This window comes from Tursiops truncatus, chromosome 1 (assembly GCF_011762595.2).
Source record: "Tursiops truncatus isolate mTurTru1 chromosome 1, mTurTru1.mat.Y, whole genome shotgun sequence".
In the NCBI taxonomy this organism is placed as follows: Eukaryota; Metazoa; Chordata; class Mammalia; order Artiodactyla; family Delphinidae; genus Tursiops; species Tursiops truncatus.
The window spans coordinates 182,901,250-182,923,264 of record NC_047034.1 but is presented as its reverse complement, the minus strand read 5'-3'; the positions used below and the strand labels follow the sequence as shown (position 1 = coordinate 182,923,264).

At 56.6% G+C, this 22,015-nt stretch overlaps 1 protein-coding gene and 1 non-coding gene across 2 annotated transcripts in view; one reads left to right on the top strand and one right to left on the bottom strand.

Moving 5' to 3' along the window:
- CFAP74 (cilia and flagella associated protein 74) overlaps positions 1-16,728 on the bottom strand; it is a 57,926-nt gene extending 41,198 nt beyond the window's left edge. The window contains 15 exon segments of the mRNA XM_033841420.1: positions 522-611; positions 1,064-1,130; positions 4,928-5,046; positions 5,365-5,538; positions 6,650-6,805; positions 7,835-8,036; positions 8,987-9,144; positions 9,555-9,657; positions 10,016-10,126; positions 11,071-11,217; positions 14,451-14,550; positions 15,370-15,479; positions 15,767-15,907; positions 15,990-16,074; positions 16,665-16,728. Of these exon segments, the coding sequence (XP_033697311.1) occupies positions 522-611; positions 1,064-1,130; positions 4,928-5,046; positions 5,365-5,538; positions 6,650-6,805; positions 7,835-8,036; positions 8,987-9,144; positions 9,555-9,657; positions 10,016-10,126; positions 11,071-11,217; positions 14,451-14,550; positions 15,370-15,479; positions 15,767-15,907; positions 15,990-16,074; positions 16,665-16,728 (1,827 nt within the window).
- On the top strand, positions 13,299-13,371 carry TRNAG-CCC (transfer RNA glycine (anticodon CCC)). The gene has a single exon. It is a non-coding gene; the product is annotated as a tRNA-Gly (tRNA).
- Positions 16,729-22,015: the final 5,287 nt, after the last annotated feature.

Here is a 22,015-nt window from a genome sequence, read left to right as displayed (position 1 = left end):
ACCTAAGCGGCCATCGATGGATGGATGGATAAAGAAGATGTGGTGCATATGAAATGGAACGTTATTCAGCCATTAAAAAGGAAACCTTGCTATTTGCGACAACCTGGATGATACTGAGCTAAGTGAAATAAGTCAGGCAGAAAAGACAGATACTGTATGATCGCACTTATATGTGGAATCTAAAAAACGTGGAACTCACAGATACAAAAACAGATGGTGGTTCCCAGAGGCAGGGGTGGAGGTGGGCAAAATGGGTGAAGGGGGTCCAAAGGCACAAACTGGGGACGTAAGATGCAGCGTGGCGACTATAGCTCAAAAAAAGAAAGGAATCAAAGGGACCCCACAGAGCTTTCAGGAGGAGCAGGGTCTCCTCTGACCCGGGGTTCCTGCAATCTGGGCTCCACCCAGCACAGGACTCGCCTGGACGTTTCCAGCGTTGCCACGGGTGCCCACCTCCCAGGCTGGACGCCTCAGGCCCCGGCCGCCCACCCTCCCAACCCGGACGCTTGGTGAGAACTCACGGAGCATTTCTTCGCTGAACATTTCAGTGGCACGGAAAACCTGCCCGTCTGAGCCAGAAACGAGATGTTTCCTTCCAGATCTTTGTTTACCTAGAAAGTAAAACCACCCAACCACGCACATGCTCGCAGCCCTCCGCGGGGACATGCGCTGTCCGCACAGGCACGGCCACCACCCCCCGCCCGAGGGAGGGGTCCATCCGCGGGGACATGCGCTGTCCACACAGGCATGGCCACCACCCCCGCCCGAGGGAGGGGTCCACGGAGCGCGCCCCCTCGGACCCGCTAGCATGAGTGCTCACACCTGGCAGCCAGCGGCACAGAGGAGCCGCCTTGTCACCCTGCTGGCATTGAGGGACATTCCAATACGTTTTGGGCATAAAACAGCCTAACGGGGGCCCGCGTGACCCCTTCTGAGGTGTGTCCCTCCTCCGTCACAGCACTCTGTGGAGACTGGGGGGCAGCGGAGACCCCGATTCCACCCACCACCCTCTTGCGACAGGGTGAGAAAACCCCCTTTTCCACGGCTTGGCCTCAACACTCACCGTGGGCTTGAAGGTGACAAGCACTTCACAGGACATGCCGGCTGGCATGGGACCAGGGGGGTCAAAGCTGCAGGTGCAATGAAGGCGGGAGGTGAGCGCCCTGTGCTCGTGCAGAAGCCACTGTCCAAACAGCTGGCGCCCCAGAGGGGCTTTGGGGCCCCCCTCTCGCCTGTCCTGGGTGCTGAGCCCCTGCTGCCTCGCCAGGACTCAATTCACAGGAGATGCTCGAGGAACACCTGAGAGTCAGTTGTGTGAGTGAAGGGCTGAGGGAAGGAAGGAAGGAAGCGGGGAGGGGAGGGGGGGAGGGAGGGAGGAGGAAGGGGGGAGGGAAGGGGGAGGAGGGAGGGAGGGAGGGAGGGAGGGGGAAGGAGGGGGGAGGGAAGGAGGGAGGGAAGAAGGGAGGGGGAGGGAGGGAGGAGGACGGGGGGGGGAGGGAGGAAGGAGGCAAGTCCCCAGGGGCCAACTCCAGAGGGACAGATGCTCTGGGGTGAGCAGTGGTCACAGTCCCCCCAAGAACACGTGCGAGGCCTGAACCAAGGATCTAGGGTTTTAGGATCAAGGTCAGGTGTGTGAGACAGGTAGGGAGCTGGGACTGTGGGCCCTGCATTCAGCTGGAGCCCTCTAAGCTCCACTTTCAGTGAAAGACCCAGAAAAACAGCCCCACCTTCCTGGGGACACTTGGAGGGACTTGGTCTGGATTTGGGTGAGAAAAAGAAGCCCCTCACAAAGTTTCTAACACAAAGTCCATTTTCACAAGGTTGGATGTTACCTACTGTACTTTGTACAGAAATAACACAAGCTAAAAATTTAATATAAAAATCTGTCCCTGGCTGGCAGCAGGAAGAAGCAAATCCAAACCTCCTCGGATCGGGAGGGAAGCATTGTGATGTCAGACTAACAGAGGCCCGAGGGTGGAGCCTCAGCCGTGGGAAGATTCGAACCCAGATTTCAACGTCCGCGCAGAGACCAGCACGAAACACGGCGAGGGGCAGGGCCAGACTCCAAGGATGTCAGGCAGTAGAAAGACGCAGAGAATTACAGACGTGAGAAAAGAACAAGAAATACCAGCTGATCTGAAAAAGAACTTAGAATTTTCAGAAATGAGAAATACGGCAACTGAAATTAGACACATAACAAGCAATTTCAACAGCCGATTAGATACGACCAAGGAGAGAAGTACTCAACGAGGGACGGACCCCGGGAAACACTGAGAAACCTGCTCAGGGAGATGACGGGGCCGGCGGGGGGGATGTGAGACAGGCGTCAGGAGGTGTGGGGGGCACAGAACAGACAGGGTTCAAATCGGAACAGGGGGGCAGGTCTGTGAGGATGGGAGGTAGGCGACATCTGAAGGGACAGGGCGGAGAAATGCCCACAGCTGTTCAAAGAGCTGAATCCTCCCATCGGGAAGCACAGGGAGTTCTAAGCAGCCCTAGGAAAGGTCAGTCCACACCAGACACACTGCCGTAGACATGCAGGACCCCAAGGGGAGGGCAAGCTCACGGCAACCTGAGGAAAGAGCTCGATAACCTACAAAGACAGGGGATCGGACGGAACAGTAACAGCAGAAAACAGGAGACGGGGGAGTAAGATCCTCCGAGCGTGGAGAGGAAATGCTGCCAATAAAGAATTCTTGCTCCAGGCTTGGGGAGGGCGCCTCAGGGTGGCCTAGGTGACAGCGACCACCCGACTCTGGGCCTCTGCCGACTCCTCCAGAAACCCACAGCTCAACAGGAAGAACTAGCAACACAGGAAAGCCCCCGCCGTCAGCATGCCTGGAAGGCGGAGGACACGCGGGCGATAAACACGTGAGCCTCTGCAGACCCCGCGCCCGGCCACAGTCGGCACAGAACGGACAGCGCGTCCTTCGCGGGGAGGCTGACCAGAGCTGTGGACTCAGGGAGCAGCCCCAGGAAGCCCCTGGGGGCAGAGGGCAGGGCCTTGGAGGCTGCAGCACTCACAGCAGGAGCCCCCGGCACCTCCAAACCGAGGACAGAAGCTGGAGAAACCAGGGCGGGGAGGAGAAAAAACTTAACGGCAAAGGCAAAATGCTCAAGGAGCAGAAGAGAAGAGGGTCCCGCAGAAGACACAGCAACGGTGGTTACAAGAAAAATGAGGGGAAAGCAAAACAGGAAAGAAGCAAGGATTACAGGGACCAGAAAGAAAATCAGACACAAAAGAGGACCCAAGTCAGGTATCAGTGGGGTCTCAAAGGAAGAAACCTGAAACCCTGCAACAGAGGAAAAATTTAAATACATTGGACCCACCTCCTAGAGTAATGAAAATAACAGAAATAAACAAATGGGACCTAATGAAACTTCAAAGCTTTTGCACAGCAAAGGAAACCATAAACAAGACGACAAGACAACCCTCAGAATGGGAGAAAATATTTGCAAAGGAAGCAACGGACAAAGGATTCATCTCCAAAATATTCAAACAGCTCGTGGAGCTCAATACCAAAAAATACAAACAACCCAAATAAAAAATGGGTGGAAGACCTAAATAGACATTTCACCGAAGAAGACGTAACAGATGGCCAAGAGGTACATGAAAAGATTCTCAACATCACTAATTATTAGAGAAATGCAAATCAAAACTACAATGAGGTATCACCTCACACCAGTCAGAAGGGGCATCATCAGAAAATCTACAAACAACAAATGCTGGAGAGGATGAGGAGAAAAGGGAACCCTATTGCAGTGTTGGTGGGAATGTAAATTGATACAGCCACTATGGAGAACAGTATGGAGGTTCCTTAAAAAACTAAAAATAGAATTACCATATGACCTAGCAATCCCACTGCTGGGCATATATCCTGAGAAAACCATAATTCAAAAAGACACATGCACCCCAATGTTCATCGCAGCTCTATTTACAGTAGCCAGGTCATGGAAGCAACCTAAATGCCCATCGACAGACGAATGGATAAAGAAGATGTGGCACATATAGACAATGGAATATTACCCAGCCATAAAAAGGAACGAAACTGGGTCATTTGTAGAGATGTGGATGGACCTAGAGTCTGTCATACAGAGTGAAGCAAGTCAGAAAGAGAAAAACAAATACCGTATATTAACGCATATATGTGGAACCTAGAAAAATGGTACAGGTGAACCTATTTACACGGCAGGAATAGAGACGCAGACGTAGAGAACGGACATGTGGACACAGTGGAGGGAAGGGGAGGGTGGGACGAATTGGGATATTGGGTTTGACATGAATACACCACCACGTGTAAAACAGACAGCTAGTGGGAACCTGCTGTGTAGCACAGGGAGCTCAGCTCGGCGCTCTGTGATGGCCTAGATGGGTGGGATGGGGGGGGGGGTGGGAGGGAGGCACAAGAGGGAGGGGATGTATGTAGACATACAGCTGATTCACTTCATTGTGCGGTAGAAACTAACACAACCTTGTAAAGCAATTTTACTCCAATAAAAAAAAAAGAATTATTGGATACAATTAAAAGAAAAGAAAAAAAGTTTAAATACAGAGTTCAAGTACACAGTCCCGAAATAAAAGATGGCTTTTTTCTTCACCTTGAAAAGGCACAAGGCCCTCCAGGGAAATCTTACCCAGAGTGGTCAACCTCAAAACACAACGAAGGGGAAAACATCAAGCCATTTATCAGGGAAAACTGGGCTGGTCTCAGGAAGGCGGAGGAGCCACTTTACAAAATGCCCACGGGGACCCAAGCTGAAGGTTTTGTGCCCAAAATGTGGGTCAAATAAAAAGGCTCTGATAGCAGTTGCAGGGACTGAAGCACCCGCCCCGCACGCCGCCCGCCTCCCCCCACTGCCACCCGCGCGCCGCCCGCCTCCCCCCCACCCCCGCGCGCCGCCCGCCTCCCCCCCCACCCCCTAGTACTCGATGTGGATGAAGTCCCCGAGGAGCTCCTCCACGCCCACCAGCTTGCAGTAGTTAATCGTGTAGGTGGCGTTAATCAGCGTGATCTTTTTCTTGTACACTTTGCCGATATCAAAGTCCTAGGAAAAGCAGATAAAAAGTTACTGCTCCGAGTTTTCTGGCGGATGCTTCTCGGCACCTGACATTCCCGCCTGGGAGATGGGGACACCCTCCATGGTCTCGTAGGATCCCCGCCTCAGGCAGGAAGCGGCCTCCTGGGGACCAGCGGGTGGGGGTCCGCCAGCAAAGGGTCGGGTGGTGCCTGGGTCTTCCAGAGGGACCAGGAAGGTGTGACGTGCCAGCCCCCCAGGACAATCGCCCTCCTGGGGCTGGTGTCTGACCCCTCGTGTGAGACCGGGCCCTGTCCCCTCAGCCCCAGGCGAGGACCCTGGGCTCACCTTGAAGTGGACGAGCTTGGGCTTGCTGTGGAAGGGACACCCTCTGAACTCGCGCCTGGATGCCACCTGCTTGTGGGTCACCCCGCGGCACAGCTGCTGCGCAGTGCGTGCCAGGATGTCCTTGTCGGTCTTCGTTCCGCCCACGGACTTCTGGTCCACATCCTCCTTGGGCACCTGGGGTTTTGTGGGGACAGTGGTCAGCTCGGGAGCGCCCCCAGGGCTCCCTGAGGTCAGCTGGGGAGTAAAGGAAATGGACAGCCCGGAGCCGGGGGCCACCACGGCCGCATGGGGCCGGGGTGGGGTGGGCACCAGCAAGGCGGGGGAGGGGGTATGGCAGGGTCAGGGGAGAAACAAGGGGTCGAGCAGGGCCATCCAGGATCCGGCGGATTTCCAGGAAATAATGGCAGAGGGGTATTTTCTAGATTTTAAAATCAGGCCAAGAGAAAGTTCTTGAAAAACTCTACCGAAAGCAACATTTTTTCAGTGGCACAAATAAAGATGCCTCCCTGACCGGCTTAGTGACTTGAAGAAGGACCCTCTGGGGGCCTGGTTTCCGGTGCCCCTGCTGGCCCAGGGGCTGGCATCCTCCTGCCTCGCTCTCCTGGGTGGGAGCCGGCCTGCTGACCGGTGGTGCCCAGGCCCGAGCAGAGCAGCGGCAGGCCTCCTCAGAACCAGCGGAACCAAAATGGCTTTGCCCTCAGAGCGATGGGAACCAACTTGTACACAGACCAAGGCCGGGCGATGTCCTCCAGGTGGCCGCGGGCCTCCACTGGCCAGTGCAGAGACAGGGCCAGAGCCTGTGTCCTGTTGCGTGCAGTGGACACTCGCTAGCTTCTCAGCTCCCAGAGCTGTGCCTGCCCTTTTAGAGCCAGCACGACCAGTGCTCCTCGGCTCCCAGAGCCTGTGTCCTGCTGCGTGCAGTGGACACTCGCTAGCTTCTCGGCTCCCAGAGCTGTGCCTGCCCTCTTAGAGCCAGGACGATCAGTGCTCTGGATAGCGCGTGTTCTGTGACAAGAGGCCGTCAAAGCAAGTGTGAGCTCATGCCTTTTTCTAGCGACACATTTCCCCAGTAGTAAGCTGGAGAGTTAGGACTCGGCCCCACCCCTCGAGCCCTCTGCCTCATCCCTCCACGTGTGGCCACCGCCGGCCCTGTGGTTGTTTGGGAGGGAGGTGGCTGGGGGGGACCACAGAGCAGCCCCCGCGAGGGGGGCCGCCACGGTCGCCAGGACAGGGTGAAGACGTGGGAGACGGATGAAAAGATGTGGCCGCGTGTCCAAGGGGCTACCTGGTACGGCTTGCAGTCCTCCTTCCAGAGCCCGGGGATCTCCGGCTGAGCCAGCGTCCCCGCCTCCCGGCCAAGGCTCCCCCTGTCCGCCTGGACGGACTCGCTGGACGCGGCCTTCACCAGCAGAGAGGCTTGGGGTAACGCAGACCTGCCCTCCTGGAGTTGGGGAGAGGAACGCGACAGCCTATTCTAGAAAACAGAGATTGTACTGACCGGGAGGAAGAAAGTGCAAACCCTCGGGACTCCAGGGCCTTGGCAGACGACCCAGCCCCGCTCTGCACTCAGAGACCAGAGCACACATGGGTTTGCAACTTCTGTTTACAGCGTGAGTGTCTTTACACATCGTGAAAGCCTGGTCCCCAACGCCCAGAAGAGCTACAAAACTCTAACTTATGGACACCCCGGAACCCCCTTCACGGACCCTCAGCTGCTCTAGGGCCAGACGGGGCCTCCCTCCAGGGACCTCAGGCTGGCACAGGGACAAGAATGGAGGGCGATGTTGCTGGAGGCGTGAGAAAGGCCCCACGTGGAGAAGGGCAGGAGCACGGCTGGGGGCGAGAGGACAGAGAGGCACAGCTTTGGGGGGCACCCACGAAGCAGCCTGGGGGTTCCGGCTGGCAGCGCATTGCTGGAGCCAGTGACCTGGGCCTTCAGGCTGGGGGCACACAGAGCAGAAGCAGAAGGGCTGCCGGGCTCAGGATGGGGTCCCGACGTCCCTACCCCACACCCTCAGGGACAGGTAAGCAGGTCACCTGTGGGGTGACCGGCACAGGGCCGGCCCTCTATGTGAGGACTGAGTGCGGGAATGGAGGGAAGCGGCCCGGCTCCGGGGCGAACATGCGTGGGGGGTGGACGGGGGCACACGTCTCCCCTGGGCCGTGATGGGCCTTTGGTCACCAGCCTGGCTCTGGCATCTGGGGACGGGTAAGGTGGCCCAAGACAATCCTGTTCAGGGGACATGTGGCGATGGGGGTCTGCTTCCCCAGGCGGGCCAGGCGCCGGAGACCGGGGGGGGGGGGGGGGGGGAGCCGCGAGGGACATGGAACACGTGCACCAGGTCTGGGGCCGCCTGGCGACCGGAGGCTGTGCCTGCATCCGGCGAAGGGGCGGAGGGGCAGGAGCGCTCTCCGCGGTCCTGATCGGAGCTGGCCGGTGCGGTCCGGTGTAGCAGGGGCGTCCGCTCACCGGGGGGCAGCAGGGCGGCTCCGCCGGGCCCTTCCCGTCATGGAAAGCGGCCACGTAGCTCCAGGTTTGGTCCCTCAGGATCGGCCGGCCCGCGGGTCTGGCGGGCGAGGGCCGCTGCTTCCTCCTGGCCTCCTCGGCCTCCTCCTTCAAGATCCGACTCACAATCTCGTGCTTCCTGAGCTTCTGCTCCTCCTCGAAGGCGCTGTGGGGAAAACGCTAGCTGCACCCAGACCCCGAGAGGCTCGGCCCGCAGGAGCCGACGGAGGGAGCCCAGAAGGGCGGCCGGGCCAGAGACCTGGGACGCGAACCTCCGGCCCAGCGCCGTCCCCGCCACAAGCCTCGACCCCGTGAGCAGTTGCGTCCCCCACTCCGGGTTCCCAGGCGCCACTGGGCGCCCTGAGGCTCAGACCAGGGCAGTCTCAGGGCTGGAGGCCGGTCACTCAGTCAGTCATTCCCGCTGCTCCTTGCTGGTGCCTCCCACCTGCCAGGACTAAGGGCTCCGAGGCAGGAGGAGCTGCCCCCGGGACCCCTGCAGGCAGGCGATGACCCAACGCCGGGGCTGGCACCCAGGGCACCGCGACTCCCCAGTGACAGGACCGGGTGGCCACACCTGGGCAGGTGCTGACAGTGACCACGATGGGCGGGGCTGCTTGTGGGGGAAGGGACAGGCCCTCCAGGATGAAGAGGAAGTGACAGAACCTTTTGTGCAAGGCTGGGCTGAGGCAGGAGAGTTGGCCACCTCACCCTTGCATCTTGGGAAGCCCCCGGGCGGACCCCTGTGTCTCAGGTCGGGTGCAGCCTGGGGAGCTGAGAATGGGGGACTTGCAGGCCGAGGGGTTCTTAGGGGATGACGGGGTGCAGCGTGGACTGAGGCAGCACTGAGCCCCGGTTTGGGGGAGCCCAGAAAGTGAGCACCGGCTGCCCGCAGCCTTTGGGAGGGAGGAGGCCATGGGCGGGGGATGCCCGGGGCAGCAGGGGCAGTGGGGGCTGTGCCTGAGGCCCAGGAGACATCCTGCCTGCTGGGGGCTGGAGAGCAGGATGCGGGGGGTGGGGGGTGGGAGGGGGAGGCCCAGGGAGAGAGGCAGCCTCGCCGCAGGTTGTGACAGACACACCCGCCCACCACTCTGGGATGCCGCCCCACCAGGCCCTCACCGGTTCTGGGCCTCCAGCTCCTGGCGCCGGCGTTGATGGCAAAAGTGCTTGAAAGCGTCCCCACCTTGGGCCAGAATCACCTCCTTCTCGGCCTGGGCCCTCTGTTCCGCCAGCTCTGCCTTGGCCTGGCCCCATGCTTGAAATTTCCGGAGCGTCTCCTTGGGAATAGAGAACATGGACGTGCCGGCATCCCAGGTGTGCGCGTGCGCAGTGGGGCTTTCTGTGGGCTGGGTGCCCTCAAGTCGTACCCGAGGCGCCGGAGGCCAACGTTTGTGGAAATCACCGCTGCTCCCGCCTGCACGCGCCTCCTGAAGCTGCCCCCCCAAATCCTCAGGGGCTTCCCGAGGCCAGAGCCCCGCTGTCTCCACTGGACTGGCGGCTCACTGCGCATCCCTCCCCGCTTCCCTGGTCTAACTGCCCCCCAGGCCCCGGGGGGTATCACTTCCCCTGGGAAGGCCCGGGGCTCCAGCACTCCCCTCGCCGAGCCCGGGTCCCCCTGGAGCGCGGGAGCCTGTCCAAGGGCAGGTGAGCGCATCCTGAGGGCGTCGGGAGGTGGGGCCAGTCCTACCCGGTTGGCGGAGATGCTGTTCTTCAGGGCCAGCACTGCGTCCATGCGCCTGCGCGCGTGCTCGCGGCTCTCCAGCTCCTCTCTCTGCTCCTGCTTGCGGATCCTGGCGGGGAGGACCTGCTCATGGCGCAGTGGCCACCGGGGGGAGGAGCCCCAAGGAAGCAGCCAAGCGCCATGATGTTAAAGGCAAGTGGGAAAGAGCTGGGCTGCGCGTGGACCATGAGGAAACGTGAAAGCCGTTTCTCTAGACTGGAGTCCTCGTCTGAAACTAACGGCCGTCAGCTCAAAGCTGGAAACACACACTTATTCTTTCTGGGTGATGAGGTGACGGCTCAATGATAAAATCGGAGGATTTCAAAACGAAGGCAATTGATCCACTTTCTCAGGCTTCCCTGTGTGGGCGGGGGTGGGGTGAGGGGAGGGACAGGAGGAGAGGCGCGGAGAGAAGAGAGCCGCAGTACCTCCCCAGGGAGGCCTTCAGGAACTTCACGGCCTTCCGATGGTTCTTCTGGGCGTCTTCCACCAGTTTCTGGTGCCTGAGCCCGTGCTCCTTCTGCAGGTACACGGACCTCCTGCAGGGACACGGGGCAGCGGGAACTGGGACACGTCCTGTGCAGGCTTGGCCGCAGAGGGCCCGGGACCAGGGCCAAGTGCATGAGGCGGGAGGTCCCTGCGCTGTGCCTGGTAGGGGGCGGGGCCGTGGGGACCCTGTGGGTGTCCACAGGCTCGGATCCCACGGAAGCAGCAGGAAGATCTGGCAACGGGCTGGACAAGGTGGGGGGTGGGAGAGCCGGAGGACCTGTGAGGACCCTGTGCCGGGGCGAGGGCGGGGGGCCCCTGGGGGGGGCTGCGTCCCCCGGCCTGCAGCACACCTACTCCACTGGCCCCACCCTCAGAAGCAGCTGCCCGCGGGGCACGGGCAGTGTCGGGGCCTCAGGAGGACGGGCCACAAGGAGTGGCCAGGGCCGGGAAGAGGGCAGGGCGTCCAGGAGGGAGGCAGCCATCAGGTCAGGGAGCGAGCGTGGCCCAAGTCACTCTGCCCAGGCTGGGGCTGGGTGGGCAGGGGCGCAGGCGTGGGGCGGGGGGGGGGGGGGGGCGCGCAGGCCTGGGCCTGTGGGGAGGTTGCAGGTGTGGGGCGGAGGGGGGCGCAGGCCTGGGCCGGGGGGGGGGTCGCAGGCGTGGGCCGGGGGCGGTCGCAGGCGTGGGCAGGGGGGCCGCAGGCGTGGGCTGGGGGGGGTGTTGCAGGCGTGGGGCGGGGGGAGGGCGCAGGCGTGGGCCGGGGGGGTCACAGGCGTGGGCAGGGGGGCTGCAGGCGTGGGCAGGGGGGCCGCAGGCGTGGGCCGGAGGGGTGTTGCAGGCGTGGGGCGGGGGGGGGGCGCAGGCGTGGGCCGGGGGGGCACAGGCGTGGGCCTGGTGAGGGGCACAGGCATGGGCCTGGCGGGGGGCACAGGCGTGGGCCTGGGGGGGTGCGCCCCAGGCGTGGGCCTGGGGGGGTGCGCCCCAGGCCTGGACCTACCGCACCCGCAGCAGCCGGTTCCGCTCTGCCTTCCCCGAGGCCCCCCTCTCCCGGAGGCATTTCCTGGCAGCCGGGGCCTCCGCTTGGGCCGACTCGCGGGCGTCCTCCAGCTGCCTCTCCTGGATCTCCATGTGCCACACGGCGCTCCTTGCAAACAGGAGGCGCTTCTGTTTACGCTGGCAAGGGGGTTGGAGAGCCGGGCCACGCCCCCCGCGCAGCGTCCACTCCAGGGCTCCGCCACCGAGTCTGACCAACACCCAGGCCCCTTGTCTCCTGCAACACCGCCCTGCTCTGTCCCTGAAGCCCTGCTCTCTGGGCCCAGGGACGCAGCGACCGTGCCACGTGGCACCGCCGCGAGCTTCTTGCTTTGCTTATGTGCCTCTCATTCCCGTGAAAGCAGGCAGGGACTCCAAGTGTTTTCCTCACTGCTGACCCTACGTGCTTACGTCGGGGTCTGACACTCAGCAGGTGCTCAGTGACCGTGAGTGACGCCGTCTAGGCCACGAGCCCCAAGTTCACACGTGCCCCTGAAGGAAGCCCTTGGGGACAGCAGACACCTGCTGCGTGGGCTGCCTGCCCTCAGCCCACACTTGGGGGGACTCATCAACGTCCCTGCGGCCTGGGGTGCCCTTGAGCCTGGGCACACAGACCAGCAGCAACACAGGAGGGCCCTGAAGTCACGTCCCCCCAAGAATAGGTTCAAGGGGTCACTACGTGGTCCAAGGGGATGCTGACCAGGAAGGGAAACCAGGTGGGCTTCCAACGGGAGCCCTGCTCAGTGGTGAAGCAGACAGCAGTGGACTCTACGGCCATGAAGGGAGACACCGGCCATGCACGAGGACATGAATGCCTCTCATGGCTGCTGTGTGGCATGGAGGAGACGGGCACGGGGAGTAAACACTGCAGGGTCTCACACACTTAACACTAAGGGGCAGAGGACACCCGCGGTCACCTGGGGTCAGCACTGCTGACGGACAGGATGCATAAGGGACGTTTGACGTACATTTTCCTGCATATAAATTAGACCTAAATAAAGCTGATTAAAAAGAAAGGAAATGGGCAGCAGCCACGCCCACATGAGGAGGGGCAGGCAGGTGGGCTATGGGGGGGTCAGGGCCAGCCACAGCGGGGCAGGGTCAGCAGACTGGTACTTGGTGGGAGGAGAAGTGAGCAAAAACACTGAAGGTAATGACAGACAGGTTCCATCTGTCAGAGAAGAAGTGTCCCATCAGACAGGGGAGATGAGGGTGCACCTCTGGTTCTGTTGGAGCTGGAATCACGGGTGTCAACTCCTGGTTCTAACGCAGACACACAGAGACATGCACATGCTTCCCAGTGGGGCCACCTGGTGCCCAGCCCTTGGTCCCTAAACACCACTCTCCCCTGTGAGAAACCAAGGCTCTGGCTTGGTCCGGACAACCGGCTAGGTCTAGGACTAGGGCGGACAGGAAACAAGTGGGCTACGAACATGTCGTTACCCCAGAAAGCACTCGAAGAACGACAGGGAGCCTGCTTGAAAGAGGTGCTAACTGGCCCAATTGGGGGTGACTGGAGCATCAAAATAAATAATGATGATGGGACTTCCCTGGTGGCACAGTGGTTAAGAATCCGCCTGCCAATGCAGGGGACACGGGTTCGAGCCCTGGTCTGGGAATGTCCCACATGCCGCGGAGCAACTAAGCCCGTGCGCCACAACTACTGAGCCTGAGCTCTAGAGCCCACGAGCCACGACTACTCAGCCCACGCACCTAGAGCCCGTGCTCCGCAACAAGAGAAGCCACCACAATGGGAAGCCCACGCACCACAACAAAGGGTAGCTCCCGCTCGCAGCAACTAGAGAAAGCCCGTGCACAGCAACGGAGACCCAATGCAGCCAAAAATAAATAAATTAATTAATTAAAAAAAAAAGATAGAGCAGGTTATAACCCACTGCATAGAACAGAAGTCGAAGAGTCTACACTGACACATAAAGAAACATGGGGAAGAGAACGCTGTTCCTTACAGCGGAACGCTAACTCGTACATCTAGAAGGAATTACGGAATTAGAAAATCGCCCTTTGGCAACCATCATCATAACTGATTCAAGCGAGAAGCATCAATAAATGCAAACACCGAGCGTGAAAGGGATGAGGATGGGGTTTTCCAGTCTCACAGTATGTACCACCAATTCCATGTTAGTTTCCAAAGGAAAAGCGTGACTCTGCATTGAAGAAACCCTGCGTGGGACTTCCCTGGTGGTCCAATGGGTAAGACGCTGCACTCCCAATGCAGGGGGCCCGGGTTCGATCCCTGGTCAGGGAACTAGACCCCGCATGCATGCTGCAACTAAAGATCTCACATGCTGCAACTTAGACCTGGTGCAGCCTAAATAAATAAATAAAATAAATATTAAAAAAAAGTGTAAACTTTAGGGACTTCCCTGGTGGTCCAGTGGTTAAGACTCCGTGCTCCCAATGCAGGGGGCCTGTGTTCGATCCCTGGTCGGGGAACTAGATCCCGCATGCTGCAACTAAGACCCAGCACAGCCAAATAAATAAATAAATATTTTTTTTAAATGTGTAAACTTTAAAACCAAAAAAGAAACCCTGCACACCCCATCTCGATCAAGTGACCAAAGTTCCCCCACTGGAAATGGGACCGGTGGCCATCGTACGCCTTGTTGGCGGGGGGGGGGGGGGGGGGGCGGGGGGCAGCACCTGGGGGATTCTAGACCACCGCCCCGAGGAAACATCACACAAAGGCAACTTGGGGGACAGTTCCTGGCCCGGATGCTTCAAAACCATCAAGGTCACGAGCGTCACGGGAAGACTGAGGGTCTTTCCTACTGGAGGTGGGGCGACGCCACGCAACCCTCCACGTGTGAAGTGTCACCGGGACGGTGGGGAGAGCAAGGGAACACCAGGGGTTCTTGGTGCTATTTCTGCAACTCTTCTGTGAATTTGAAATTGTTTCAAAATTTAGAAGTTTTTTAAAAAACTAAATGGACCATACAGTGATCCGACACAGGCAGGGCCCCGGGGGCTCCGCGGCGCTGGTGGGGACCAGCCCGGTGCCGGCTGGTGCAGGGAGGAAGCTGCCGTGTACAGGATTTGACACAGCACAGCCGTCTCCTCGCCGGGTGGGGGGAGTGCTCTCAGAAAAGGTGTAAAGCTCTTTTAAAAATCATGCTGGTCGTTCTTTGGAGGCTCAAAGAGCAGGAAAAAAGGAAAAAGAAGCTGATTTCACAGGTCCTGAGAACTCAGACAAACATGGAGGATGCGCAAAACACTTAAACGATGGAAAGTCTCAGCTACCTTTCAATCTTTAGGCAGCTTGAAAGTCAAACACAAAATGTCATTCTTCATCTTCAAACCCGTCCCTGCTCGACGGCCTGGACTTACACGCTGTCCTGCAGCACGGCCGTCATCTTCGCCTGCAGGTCCCCCTCGTTCCCCAGCTCTGAGCACGGGCGCTGGGACGCTGCCTCGAGGCGACCCACGGCTGCCCAGCAGAGGGCGAGTGGGTCGGGGCCTCAGGGGCTGCGGGCCTTCAGGCTCAGCGATGCCTTCGCCTGACCTTTCCTCTAAACTGGCCGACTCGAGGGCAGGGCTGCGGCCGAAGGAAGGCTTCTCCTGGGCCCACTCCGTTGATCTGAGCCCGCTCCTGCCCCCTCCCGCCCCCTCTCCACTGGCCTCTCATCCTTCCAAGGATGGGGAGCCAGCCCCCTGGTTGCCAGCCCCTCAGGAAGGACCCGCACACTCACCTAACGACTAGAGGCATCTCGGGGGCCAAAAAGCCACTGAGAGGCCCTCCTGGCCGAGCCCACTCTGAGACCTCCTACTTCACCTCCCTCTGCCCTCCCGGACACCCAAGCCCAGTCACACTCTGAGGTGTAGCCACTTCGCGGGGGCACTCAGATGAACAGGGTGGGTGGGCGGGCGCAGGACAGAGAGGTGCACCGCCCCGCAAGACACCCCTCTACGGTCAGGAGAGGGCGGGGGCATCTCTTGGAGGGCGGCCTGGAGGGACACTGACCAGAGGGCTCTGGTCCGCGGGCACGTGACCTGGCGTCCTCACCTGCTGCCCCGGGCCCTGCACTCGCCGCCCACCCCAGCCATTGTGCCGCTGTCCCTACCACTCACCTCCCAGCCTGCAGGTCCCCTCCTCAGGGAGGCCTCCCCTGGCCACCTGCCTCAAAGTGACCGCCCCTCCTGACTCGTGGCCACCTGACTCCTGATGTCCACTTGGGTTGCCCGATTCCCACACGGCCGGGAAGTGGGTCCGCCCCCACTCCCGTGCCCACCGGCCCCAGGGCCCCACCTCCGACCTACCTGTTGCCGGCGGCTCTCTCCGCGGCCGGGCCAGCTGCCACGCTCTCCTGCTGCTTGGCGAGGAGCCCCATCCTCCAGCGGCAAGCACGCAGCTCCTCCCTGAAAGTTGGAACCAGCGTCGGTAAGCGGCTCCCTGCACCCCAGGCGCTCCGGCCGGGGCGGGGCCGGCAGCTGGCACAGGCTCTCCTGCGGGCATCTCGAGCATTTAGGAGTAAAGTTTCATGATGTCATCAATTTGCCTTCAAGTTTCAACTTTTCTGTGTTTGAAATTTTTCTTCGCAGACATTGGAGAACACACTGCAGCGTCGCCGTCAATCGGACAGGAGTGGAGGGCGGCAAACGCCGCACAGATGGGCCCCGGCCAGAGCCCGGCCCGCCCCGCTCACCTCGTGTTCTGAATGAAAAGGTCTTTCTCTTCATGCAGCTGGTCTAGGTGGCTCAAATCCCTCCGCAGGAGTGAGGCCTGCATTCTGTCCTGGACGGCTGGTCTCTGCTTCCTCTTGTCTGCATTCTGCTCTTTCCCTGGACTTAACATGGAAAGGACGCCCGCTGCCATCCCGTGGGGAGTGCGTCCTGCCCCTCCCCCTCCCCCTGCCCCGGGTTAATTACCAGGAGCTTCCTGGGTCCGCCTCGTTCTCAGCCTCCCCAGGGACAGGGCCCAGCACAAACTCCGGATCCTCCGGTTCATCTGTTTCTAGAAATAGAGTGAGAGTTAAAACAACAGAACGCAGATGGAGACCTTCAAGCCTGAAGTTCCAGGGTAAATCCTGACACACGCAAACTGGGCAATGATGGGATGGAGCAGTGGTTCTTAAAGTGTGGCCCAGGGAACCCTTCCAAGGGGTCTGCAAAGTCAAAACTATTTTCATAATAATAGCAAAACACTATTGTCTTTCCCACCCTTGTTTCATGAGCGTAGAGTGGAGTTTTCTAACGGCCACGTGACAAGGTCTCAGAGTAGACTAGTCAAAGGCAGACGTGAAATGCAGCTGCTGCTCTGAAACCAGGCTCTTCAGGTTACATACAGCAGGTTCCTTATTGCCATTTGAAGCAATAACAAAAGACTGGGAAGCTACCGTCGGCCACTGAACTTCAAGGTCTCAGCCACGTGGACCTTTCTTCTGATTAAACAGAATAATACAAGCTACCTTTTTGAGAAAAAATATGAGTTTAAAAGATGTGGTCTCTCTGAAAAAAGGAAATTAAAGGGCAACTATTAAGCACATCGTTTGTCTTCCGTGTGTTGAAACGTGTCTTATTTGTGAAAAGACCTTTCTTAATTACCATCCTCCACAAGGGGGGCGTCGTCCAAAAGCTTCTTAGGGAACAGGCTGGCATCTTCTTCCATCTTGGGAGGCAGAAATTAGCTACAAAAATTTTTACAAAACATAGATGACACATTAAAAAAAACCTAAAAAACCGGATTTCATAAGCGTTAACAATTTCTCTTGTAAAAAGACATTAGGGCTTCCCTGGTGGTGCAGTGGTTGAGAATCTGCCTGCTAATGCAGGGGACACGGGTTTGAGCCCTGGTCTGGGAGGATCCCACATGCCGTGGAGCAACTAGGTCCGTGAGCCACAACTACTGAGCCTGCGCGTCTGGAGCCTGTGCTCCACAACAAGAGAGGCCGTGATAGTGAGAGGCCCGCGCACCGCAATGAAGAGTGGCCTCCGCTTGCCACAACTAGAGAAAGCCCTCGCACAGAAACGAAGACCCAACACAGCAAAACTAAATAAATAAATTACTAAAACTCCTACCCCCAACATCTTAGAAAAAACAAAAAAAACACAAAACAAACAAACAAACAAAACAGCAAAGCATATTTTTTAAAAAAAGACATTAAGAAAATGAAGAGAGGCCACAGAATCTGAAAAAATATTTGCAGCACATACATGTAACAGAGGTCTGGTACTCAGATTATACATAAGGAACTCCTAAAAAACAGCAATAGCAAGTCCAAACCCCAACTGAAAAGGGACAAAAATTTTAGAACAGACACGACAAAAGAAGATGCACGATGACCATAGGCTCATGGAACTTTGTAAACATCATTAGTCACTAGGGAATCAAATCAAAACCATAACCAGACACCACTACACACCTGTTAGAACGCCCCAAATCAAAAATACCCAATAAGAAACCGTAACGCTAGATGCTATCAACATATACTCACCAGAGGACCCAGAAACCCTACTGCGAGGTATTTACCCAAGAGAAACAGAAGTATGTCCACAAAAACACTTGTACAGGAACGCTCACAGCGACCTTATTCACAACAGCCGCAAACTGGAAACAATCCAAATGTCGATCGTGATGAGAACGGATTCTGAGAAGCAGATTCTGGTACATTCATACAGAGGAATAACAGTGATAAAGAGAACGCAGTCTGATGCACGAGCACCACGGATGAATCTCAGACACACCGTGCTAAGTGCAGGAAGCCAGACACAGAAGAGCACGTGTGAAGCCCCAGAACACGCAGGACTAAAGGGCGATGATAGAAATGAGACGCAGCTTCTGGGTTAGAGGCAGGGGATGGGGACGGCGGGGGCTACGAGGGACTGGGGGGAGGACGGAAACGGTCTGCATCTTGTTTTGGGTGGTGGCTACACAGGTGTACACAAGTGTCAAACTCACACTAGTGAACATTTAATTTGCGTGCTCGTTACAGCGTGTACACGTTATCTCAATAAAACGCAGGCACAGAGTCCAGAGACAACTCCTAAGGGGTTTCACAATATTCATTACAGTTTGATAGTCATTTCGGGAACATTGGGAGATGCCTGTGTAGAGCTTGGTACAGATGTTGATATTAGACGTTGATATTAAATGTTGATATTATGGACGAGGTGCTGAAACTGTAGACCAGTTTGTTTTCATTGCTGAATTTAGCAACTGCTCCAGAATAAGTCACTGAAAAATATTTTCAAAGCCTAATAATGTTTCCTTGATAAGTCATTAATAAATCAATGCCAGTCATTTATTTTTTAAATGCTACAAAAAACCCCTCTGTGCATTAAAGCCCTGAGAGGCAGAATTTCGAGGCATCTTGTAAAATACCAACAATATTCCTCCCAACTGAAGACAGCTCTTAGTCTACCAGCCTGCAGAGGGTGGATGCGGGGCTTTCAGAAGATGCTTGCAAAGTGGTCCAGCCTGTGCTGCCCTGGGCTTGTGAGTTCCATGTGCTCATCACATCGCGTATAAAACACAGTGTAACCAACGCCCCCCGAGGGTGACACTCTGCTAAGAGGAGGGACGTCTCACACAGCTCCACCTGCAGTGACATCAAACCACACACGCTCTGAATGTCCAGCTAAAGACGGTGGTTCCAGACAGGGGGTCCCTAATCCCCTTCAAATCCTCACTAGGACAACCGTGGCAGGATTCAGTGTTTTCAGGACATGAGTCTACAAGGATGAGGCAGACGTGAGAGGAACGGTGGGAACACAACAGGAGCCAGCGTGCGGAAGGGCACGTGGTGAGGGGCCCCAAGGCCTCGCGGGCATCGCACAACCTGGGGCTCAGGAGCCGGGCGCCCCTGACGTGCGGGTGAAGTGGGATCACACGCAGAGATGTGCCAAAATGTGCTTGCGAAGCGCGTGGACCTTCTGTTTGAGAGCTGGCTGGCCAGCGCGCAAATCACCAAAGTGCTGGGAAAATTGTGTTTTAATTGTCTTAAGGGGCTTGAAGAATTGACATGACGAAATTATCAGGTCAAAACCTAAGTGAAGACAAGAATACAAATAGATGAAGTGACCAAGCTAAAGAAAAGTGTCTTATCAACCACCAAAAACAACAAAAATCTAACTTTTTACTACTTTTTAATTTTTTAAAATTTATTTATTTTTGGCTGCACTGGGTCTTCGTTGCTGCCCGTGGGCTTTCTCTAGTTGCGGAGTGCAGGGGCTACTCTTCATTGAGGTGCGCAGGCTTCTCATTGCAGTGGATTCTCTTGTTGTGGAGCACGGCCTCTAGGCACGTGGACTTCAGTAGTTGTGGCGCATGGGTTAGTTTCTCTGCGGCACGTGGGATCTTCCCAGACCAGGGCTCAAACCCGTGTCCCCTGCATTGGCAGGCGGATTTTTGTTTTCTTTTTTTTTTTGGTACGCGGGCCTCTCACTGTTGTGGCCTCTCCCGCTGTGGAGCACAGGCTCCGGATGCGCAGGCTCAGCGGCCATGGCTCACGGGCCCAGCCGCTCCGCGGCACGTGGGATCCTCCCAGACCGGGGCACGAACCCGCGTCCCCTGCATCGGCAGGCGGACTCTCAACCACTGCGCCACCAGGGAAGCCCACTTTTTACTATTTAAAAGAGAATTCTAAAGCAATAACATACAAAAGCACTGCATTTTCAAAGTCAGACAAAGATGCCCTATATAGAAACTGTAACAGGAAGCTGGTGGCGTTGTCTAGAAACAGACAAAAATACTTCAGGCAAAAAGCAGTAACAGCAGTAAGAGGGTCAGGTCATCACCAGAGGCTCAGCTCACCAGGAAGATACAACAGTGGTAAATCCACGTGTATTCAAACGCATAGCCGCTAAATAAACAAAGCAAAGACTGGCAGAACAAGGAGAAAGGGTCAAAAGTACAAACTCTAGTGGGAGGTGTTAACACGCCTCTCTCAGGAACTGACAACAAAACCGGATAAGATAAGTCATTAATGACACACATTTAAACAACATCATTAACAAACTGAACCCCACAGACATACATGGAACAGAAACAACTATGGAAATTCAAGTGTTCCCCTAAACCATCACACAGAATATTTACAGAACCTATGTACCGGCCCCAAAGCAGGACTCAACACACTTCAAAGAACTAAAATCATACGGAGCTTATTCTCTGAGCAAATTAATCAGCCCAGATCGGTAACAGGTAGAGAAAAGCAAAGCAGATGGGGAGCAGGAAGAGCCCTGAGCTCACCTTCGCCCGCGGACACAGAGAGAATCACCCTATCACAGAGCAGCTAGTGACGAGAAAGAGCAGGAGCTTAGAAGAAAAGACCGTCTACACCTGAAGCTGTACAGGAGGACTCCCAACAGGCGGGGCAGGAGGGGCAGAGCCGCGGTGCGGTCAAGACCCAAAGCCCCAGGTGGGTGAGCTGAGCACGGGAGGATAATCACAACCGCAGAGGGGAGCCCCAAGGAGTCAGGGTCCCCAGCCTGGGGGCCCTGCACCACGAAGTCGAGCCGGAAGAACATCTGGCTCTGAAGGTGAGCGGGGCTTCCTTCCAGGGGAGCCAGAGCGCCGTGCGAAATAGAGACGCCGCTCTTAAAGGACACAAAATCTCACGTGCTCAGGGCCCAGGACAAAAGCAGGAAATGGAGAGGAGCCTGGGTCAGACCCACCTGCTGATCCCGGCAGGGCAGCTCATCCTGGGGACACAGACACTGGTGGCAGCTCTAACACAAGGACACTGGCGCTGCCGGTGCCACTTCAGAACCCTCCCTCTGGCTTATTAGTGCCGGGACCTGCCCTGCATGCCAGCCTGCAGGCACCAGTATGGGGACGCCTCAGGCCAAGCGGTGAGCTGGGCAGGGGCATAGCCCCACCTGCCAGTAGGCTGGCTGCCTTAAGACTCCCTGAGCCCACAGCCACCCCAGGACCTCGCGCTGTCCACCCGAGGGCCCAGGGCCCAGTCCCACTCACCACTGCCCAGCACCAGCTCCGGGACCAGCGTCACCCACTAGCAGGCAGCACAGCCCCAGGACGCCCTGGCCCCTGGCCCTGCCCACCAGTGGGCTGATACTGCTACTCCAGGACTCCCAGGCCACTTACATCAATGGACAGGTTGTCCACACAGAAAATCAATCAGGAAACACTGGCCTTAAGTGACACATTAGACCCAATGAACTTAATTGATCTATCTGGAACATTCCTTCCCCAAACAGCAAATACACATTCTTTTCAAGTATACGCGAAACATTCTCCAGGACAGATCACATGCTAGGCCACAAAACAAGTCTCAATAAACTTAAGAAAGTTGAAATCATATCAGGCATCTTTTATGATCACAATGCTATGAGACTAAAAATCAACTACAAGAAAAAGACTGCAAGAAACACAAACATGTGGAGGCTGAACAACATGCTGGTATGCAACCAATGGATCACTGAAGAAATCAAAGAAGAAATCAGAAGAATTCCTGGACACAAATGAAAATGAAAAGCGGATAATCCAAAATCTGTGGGAGGCAGCAAAATCAGTTATAAGCAGGAAGTTTATAGCAATACAAGCTTCCCTCGGGAAACAAGAAAAATCTCAAACAAACAACCTAACCGTACACCTAAAGCCTAACCCTAAGTAGAGACAGCAGAACAAACGAAACTCAAAGTTAGTAGGACAGAAATCATAAAGATCAGAGCAGAAATAAATGAAATAGAGACTTTAAAAAACAATCCGAAAAATCAATGAAACTAAGAGCTGGTTCTTTGAAAAGATAAACAAAATTGATAAACCTTTAGCCCAACTCATGAAGAGAAAAAGAGAGAGGGCCCAAATACAGAAAATCAGAAGGGAAAAAGAAGTCACAACCAGAAATATAGATCAATGGAACAGGACAGAAAGCCCAGAAATAAGTCCACATGCTTACAGTCAATTAATCTACAACAAAGGAGGCAAGAATATA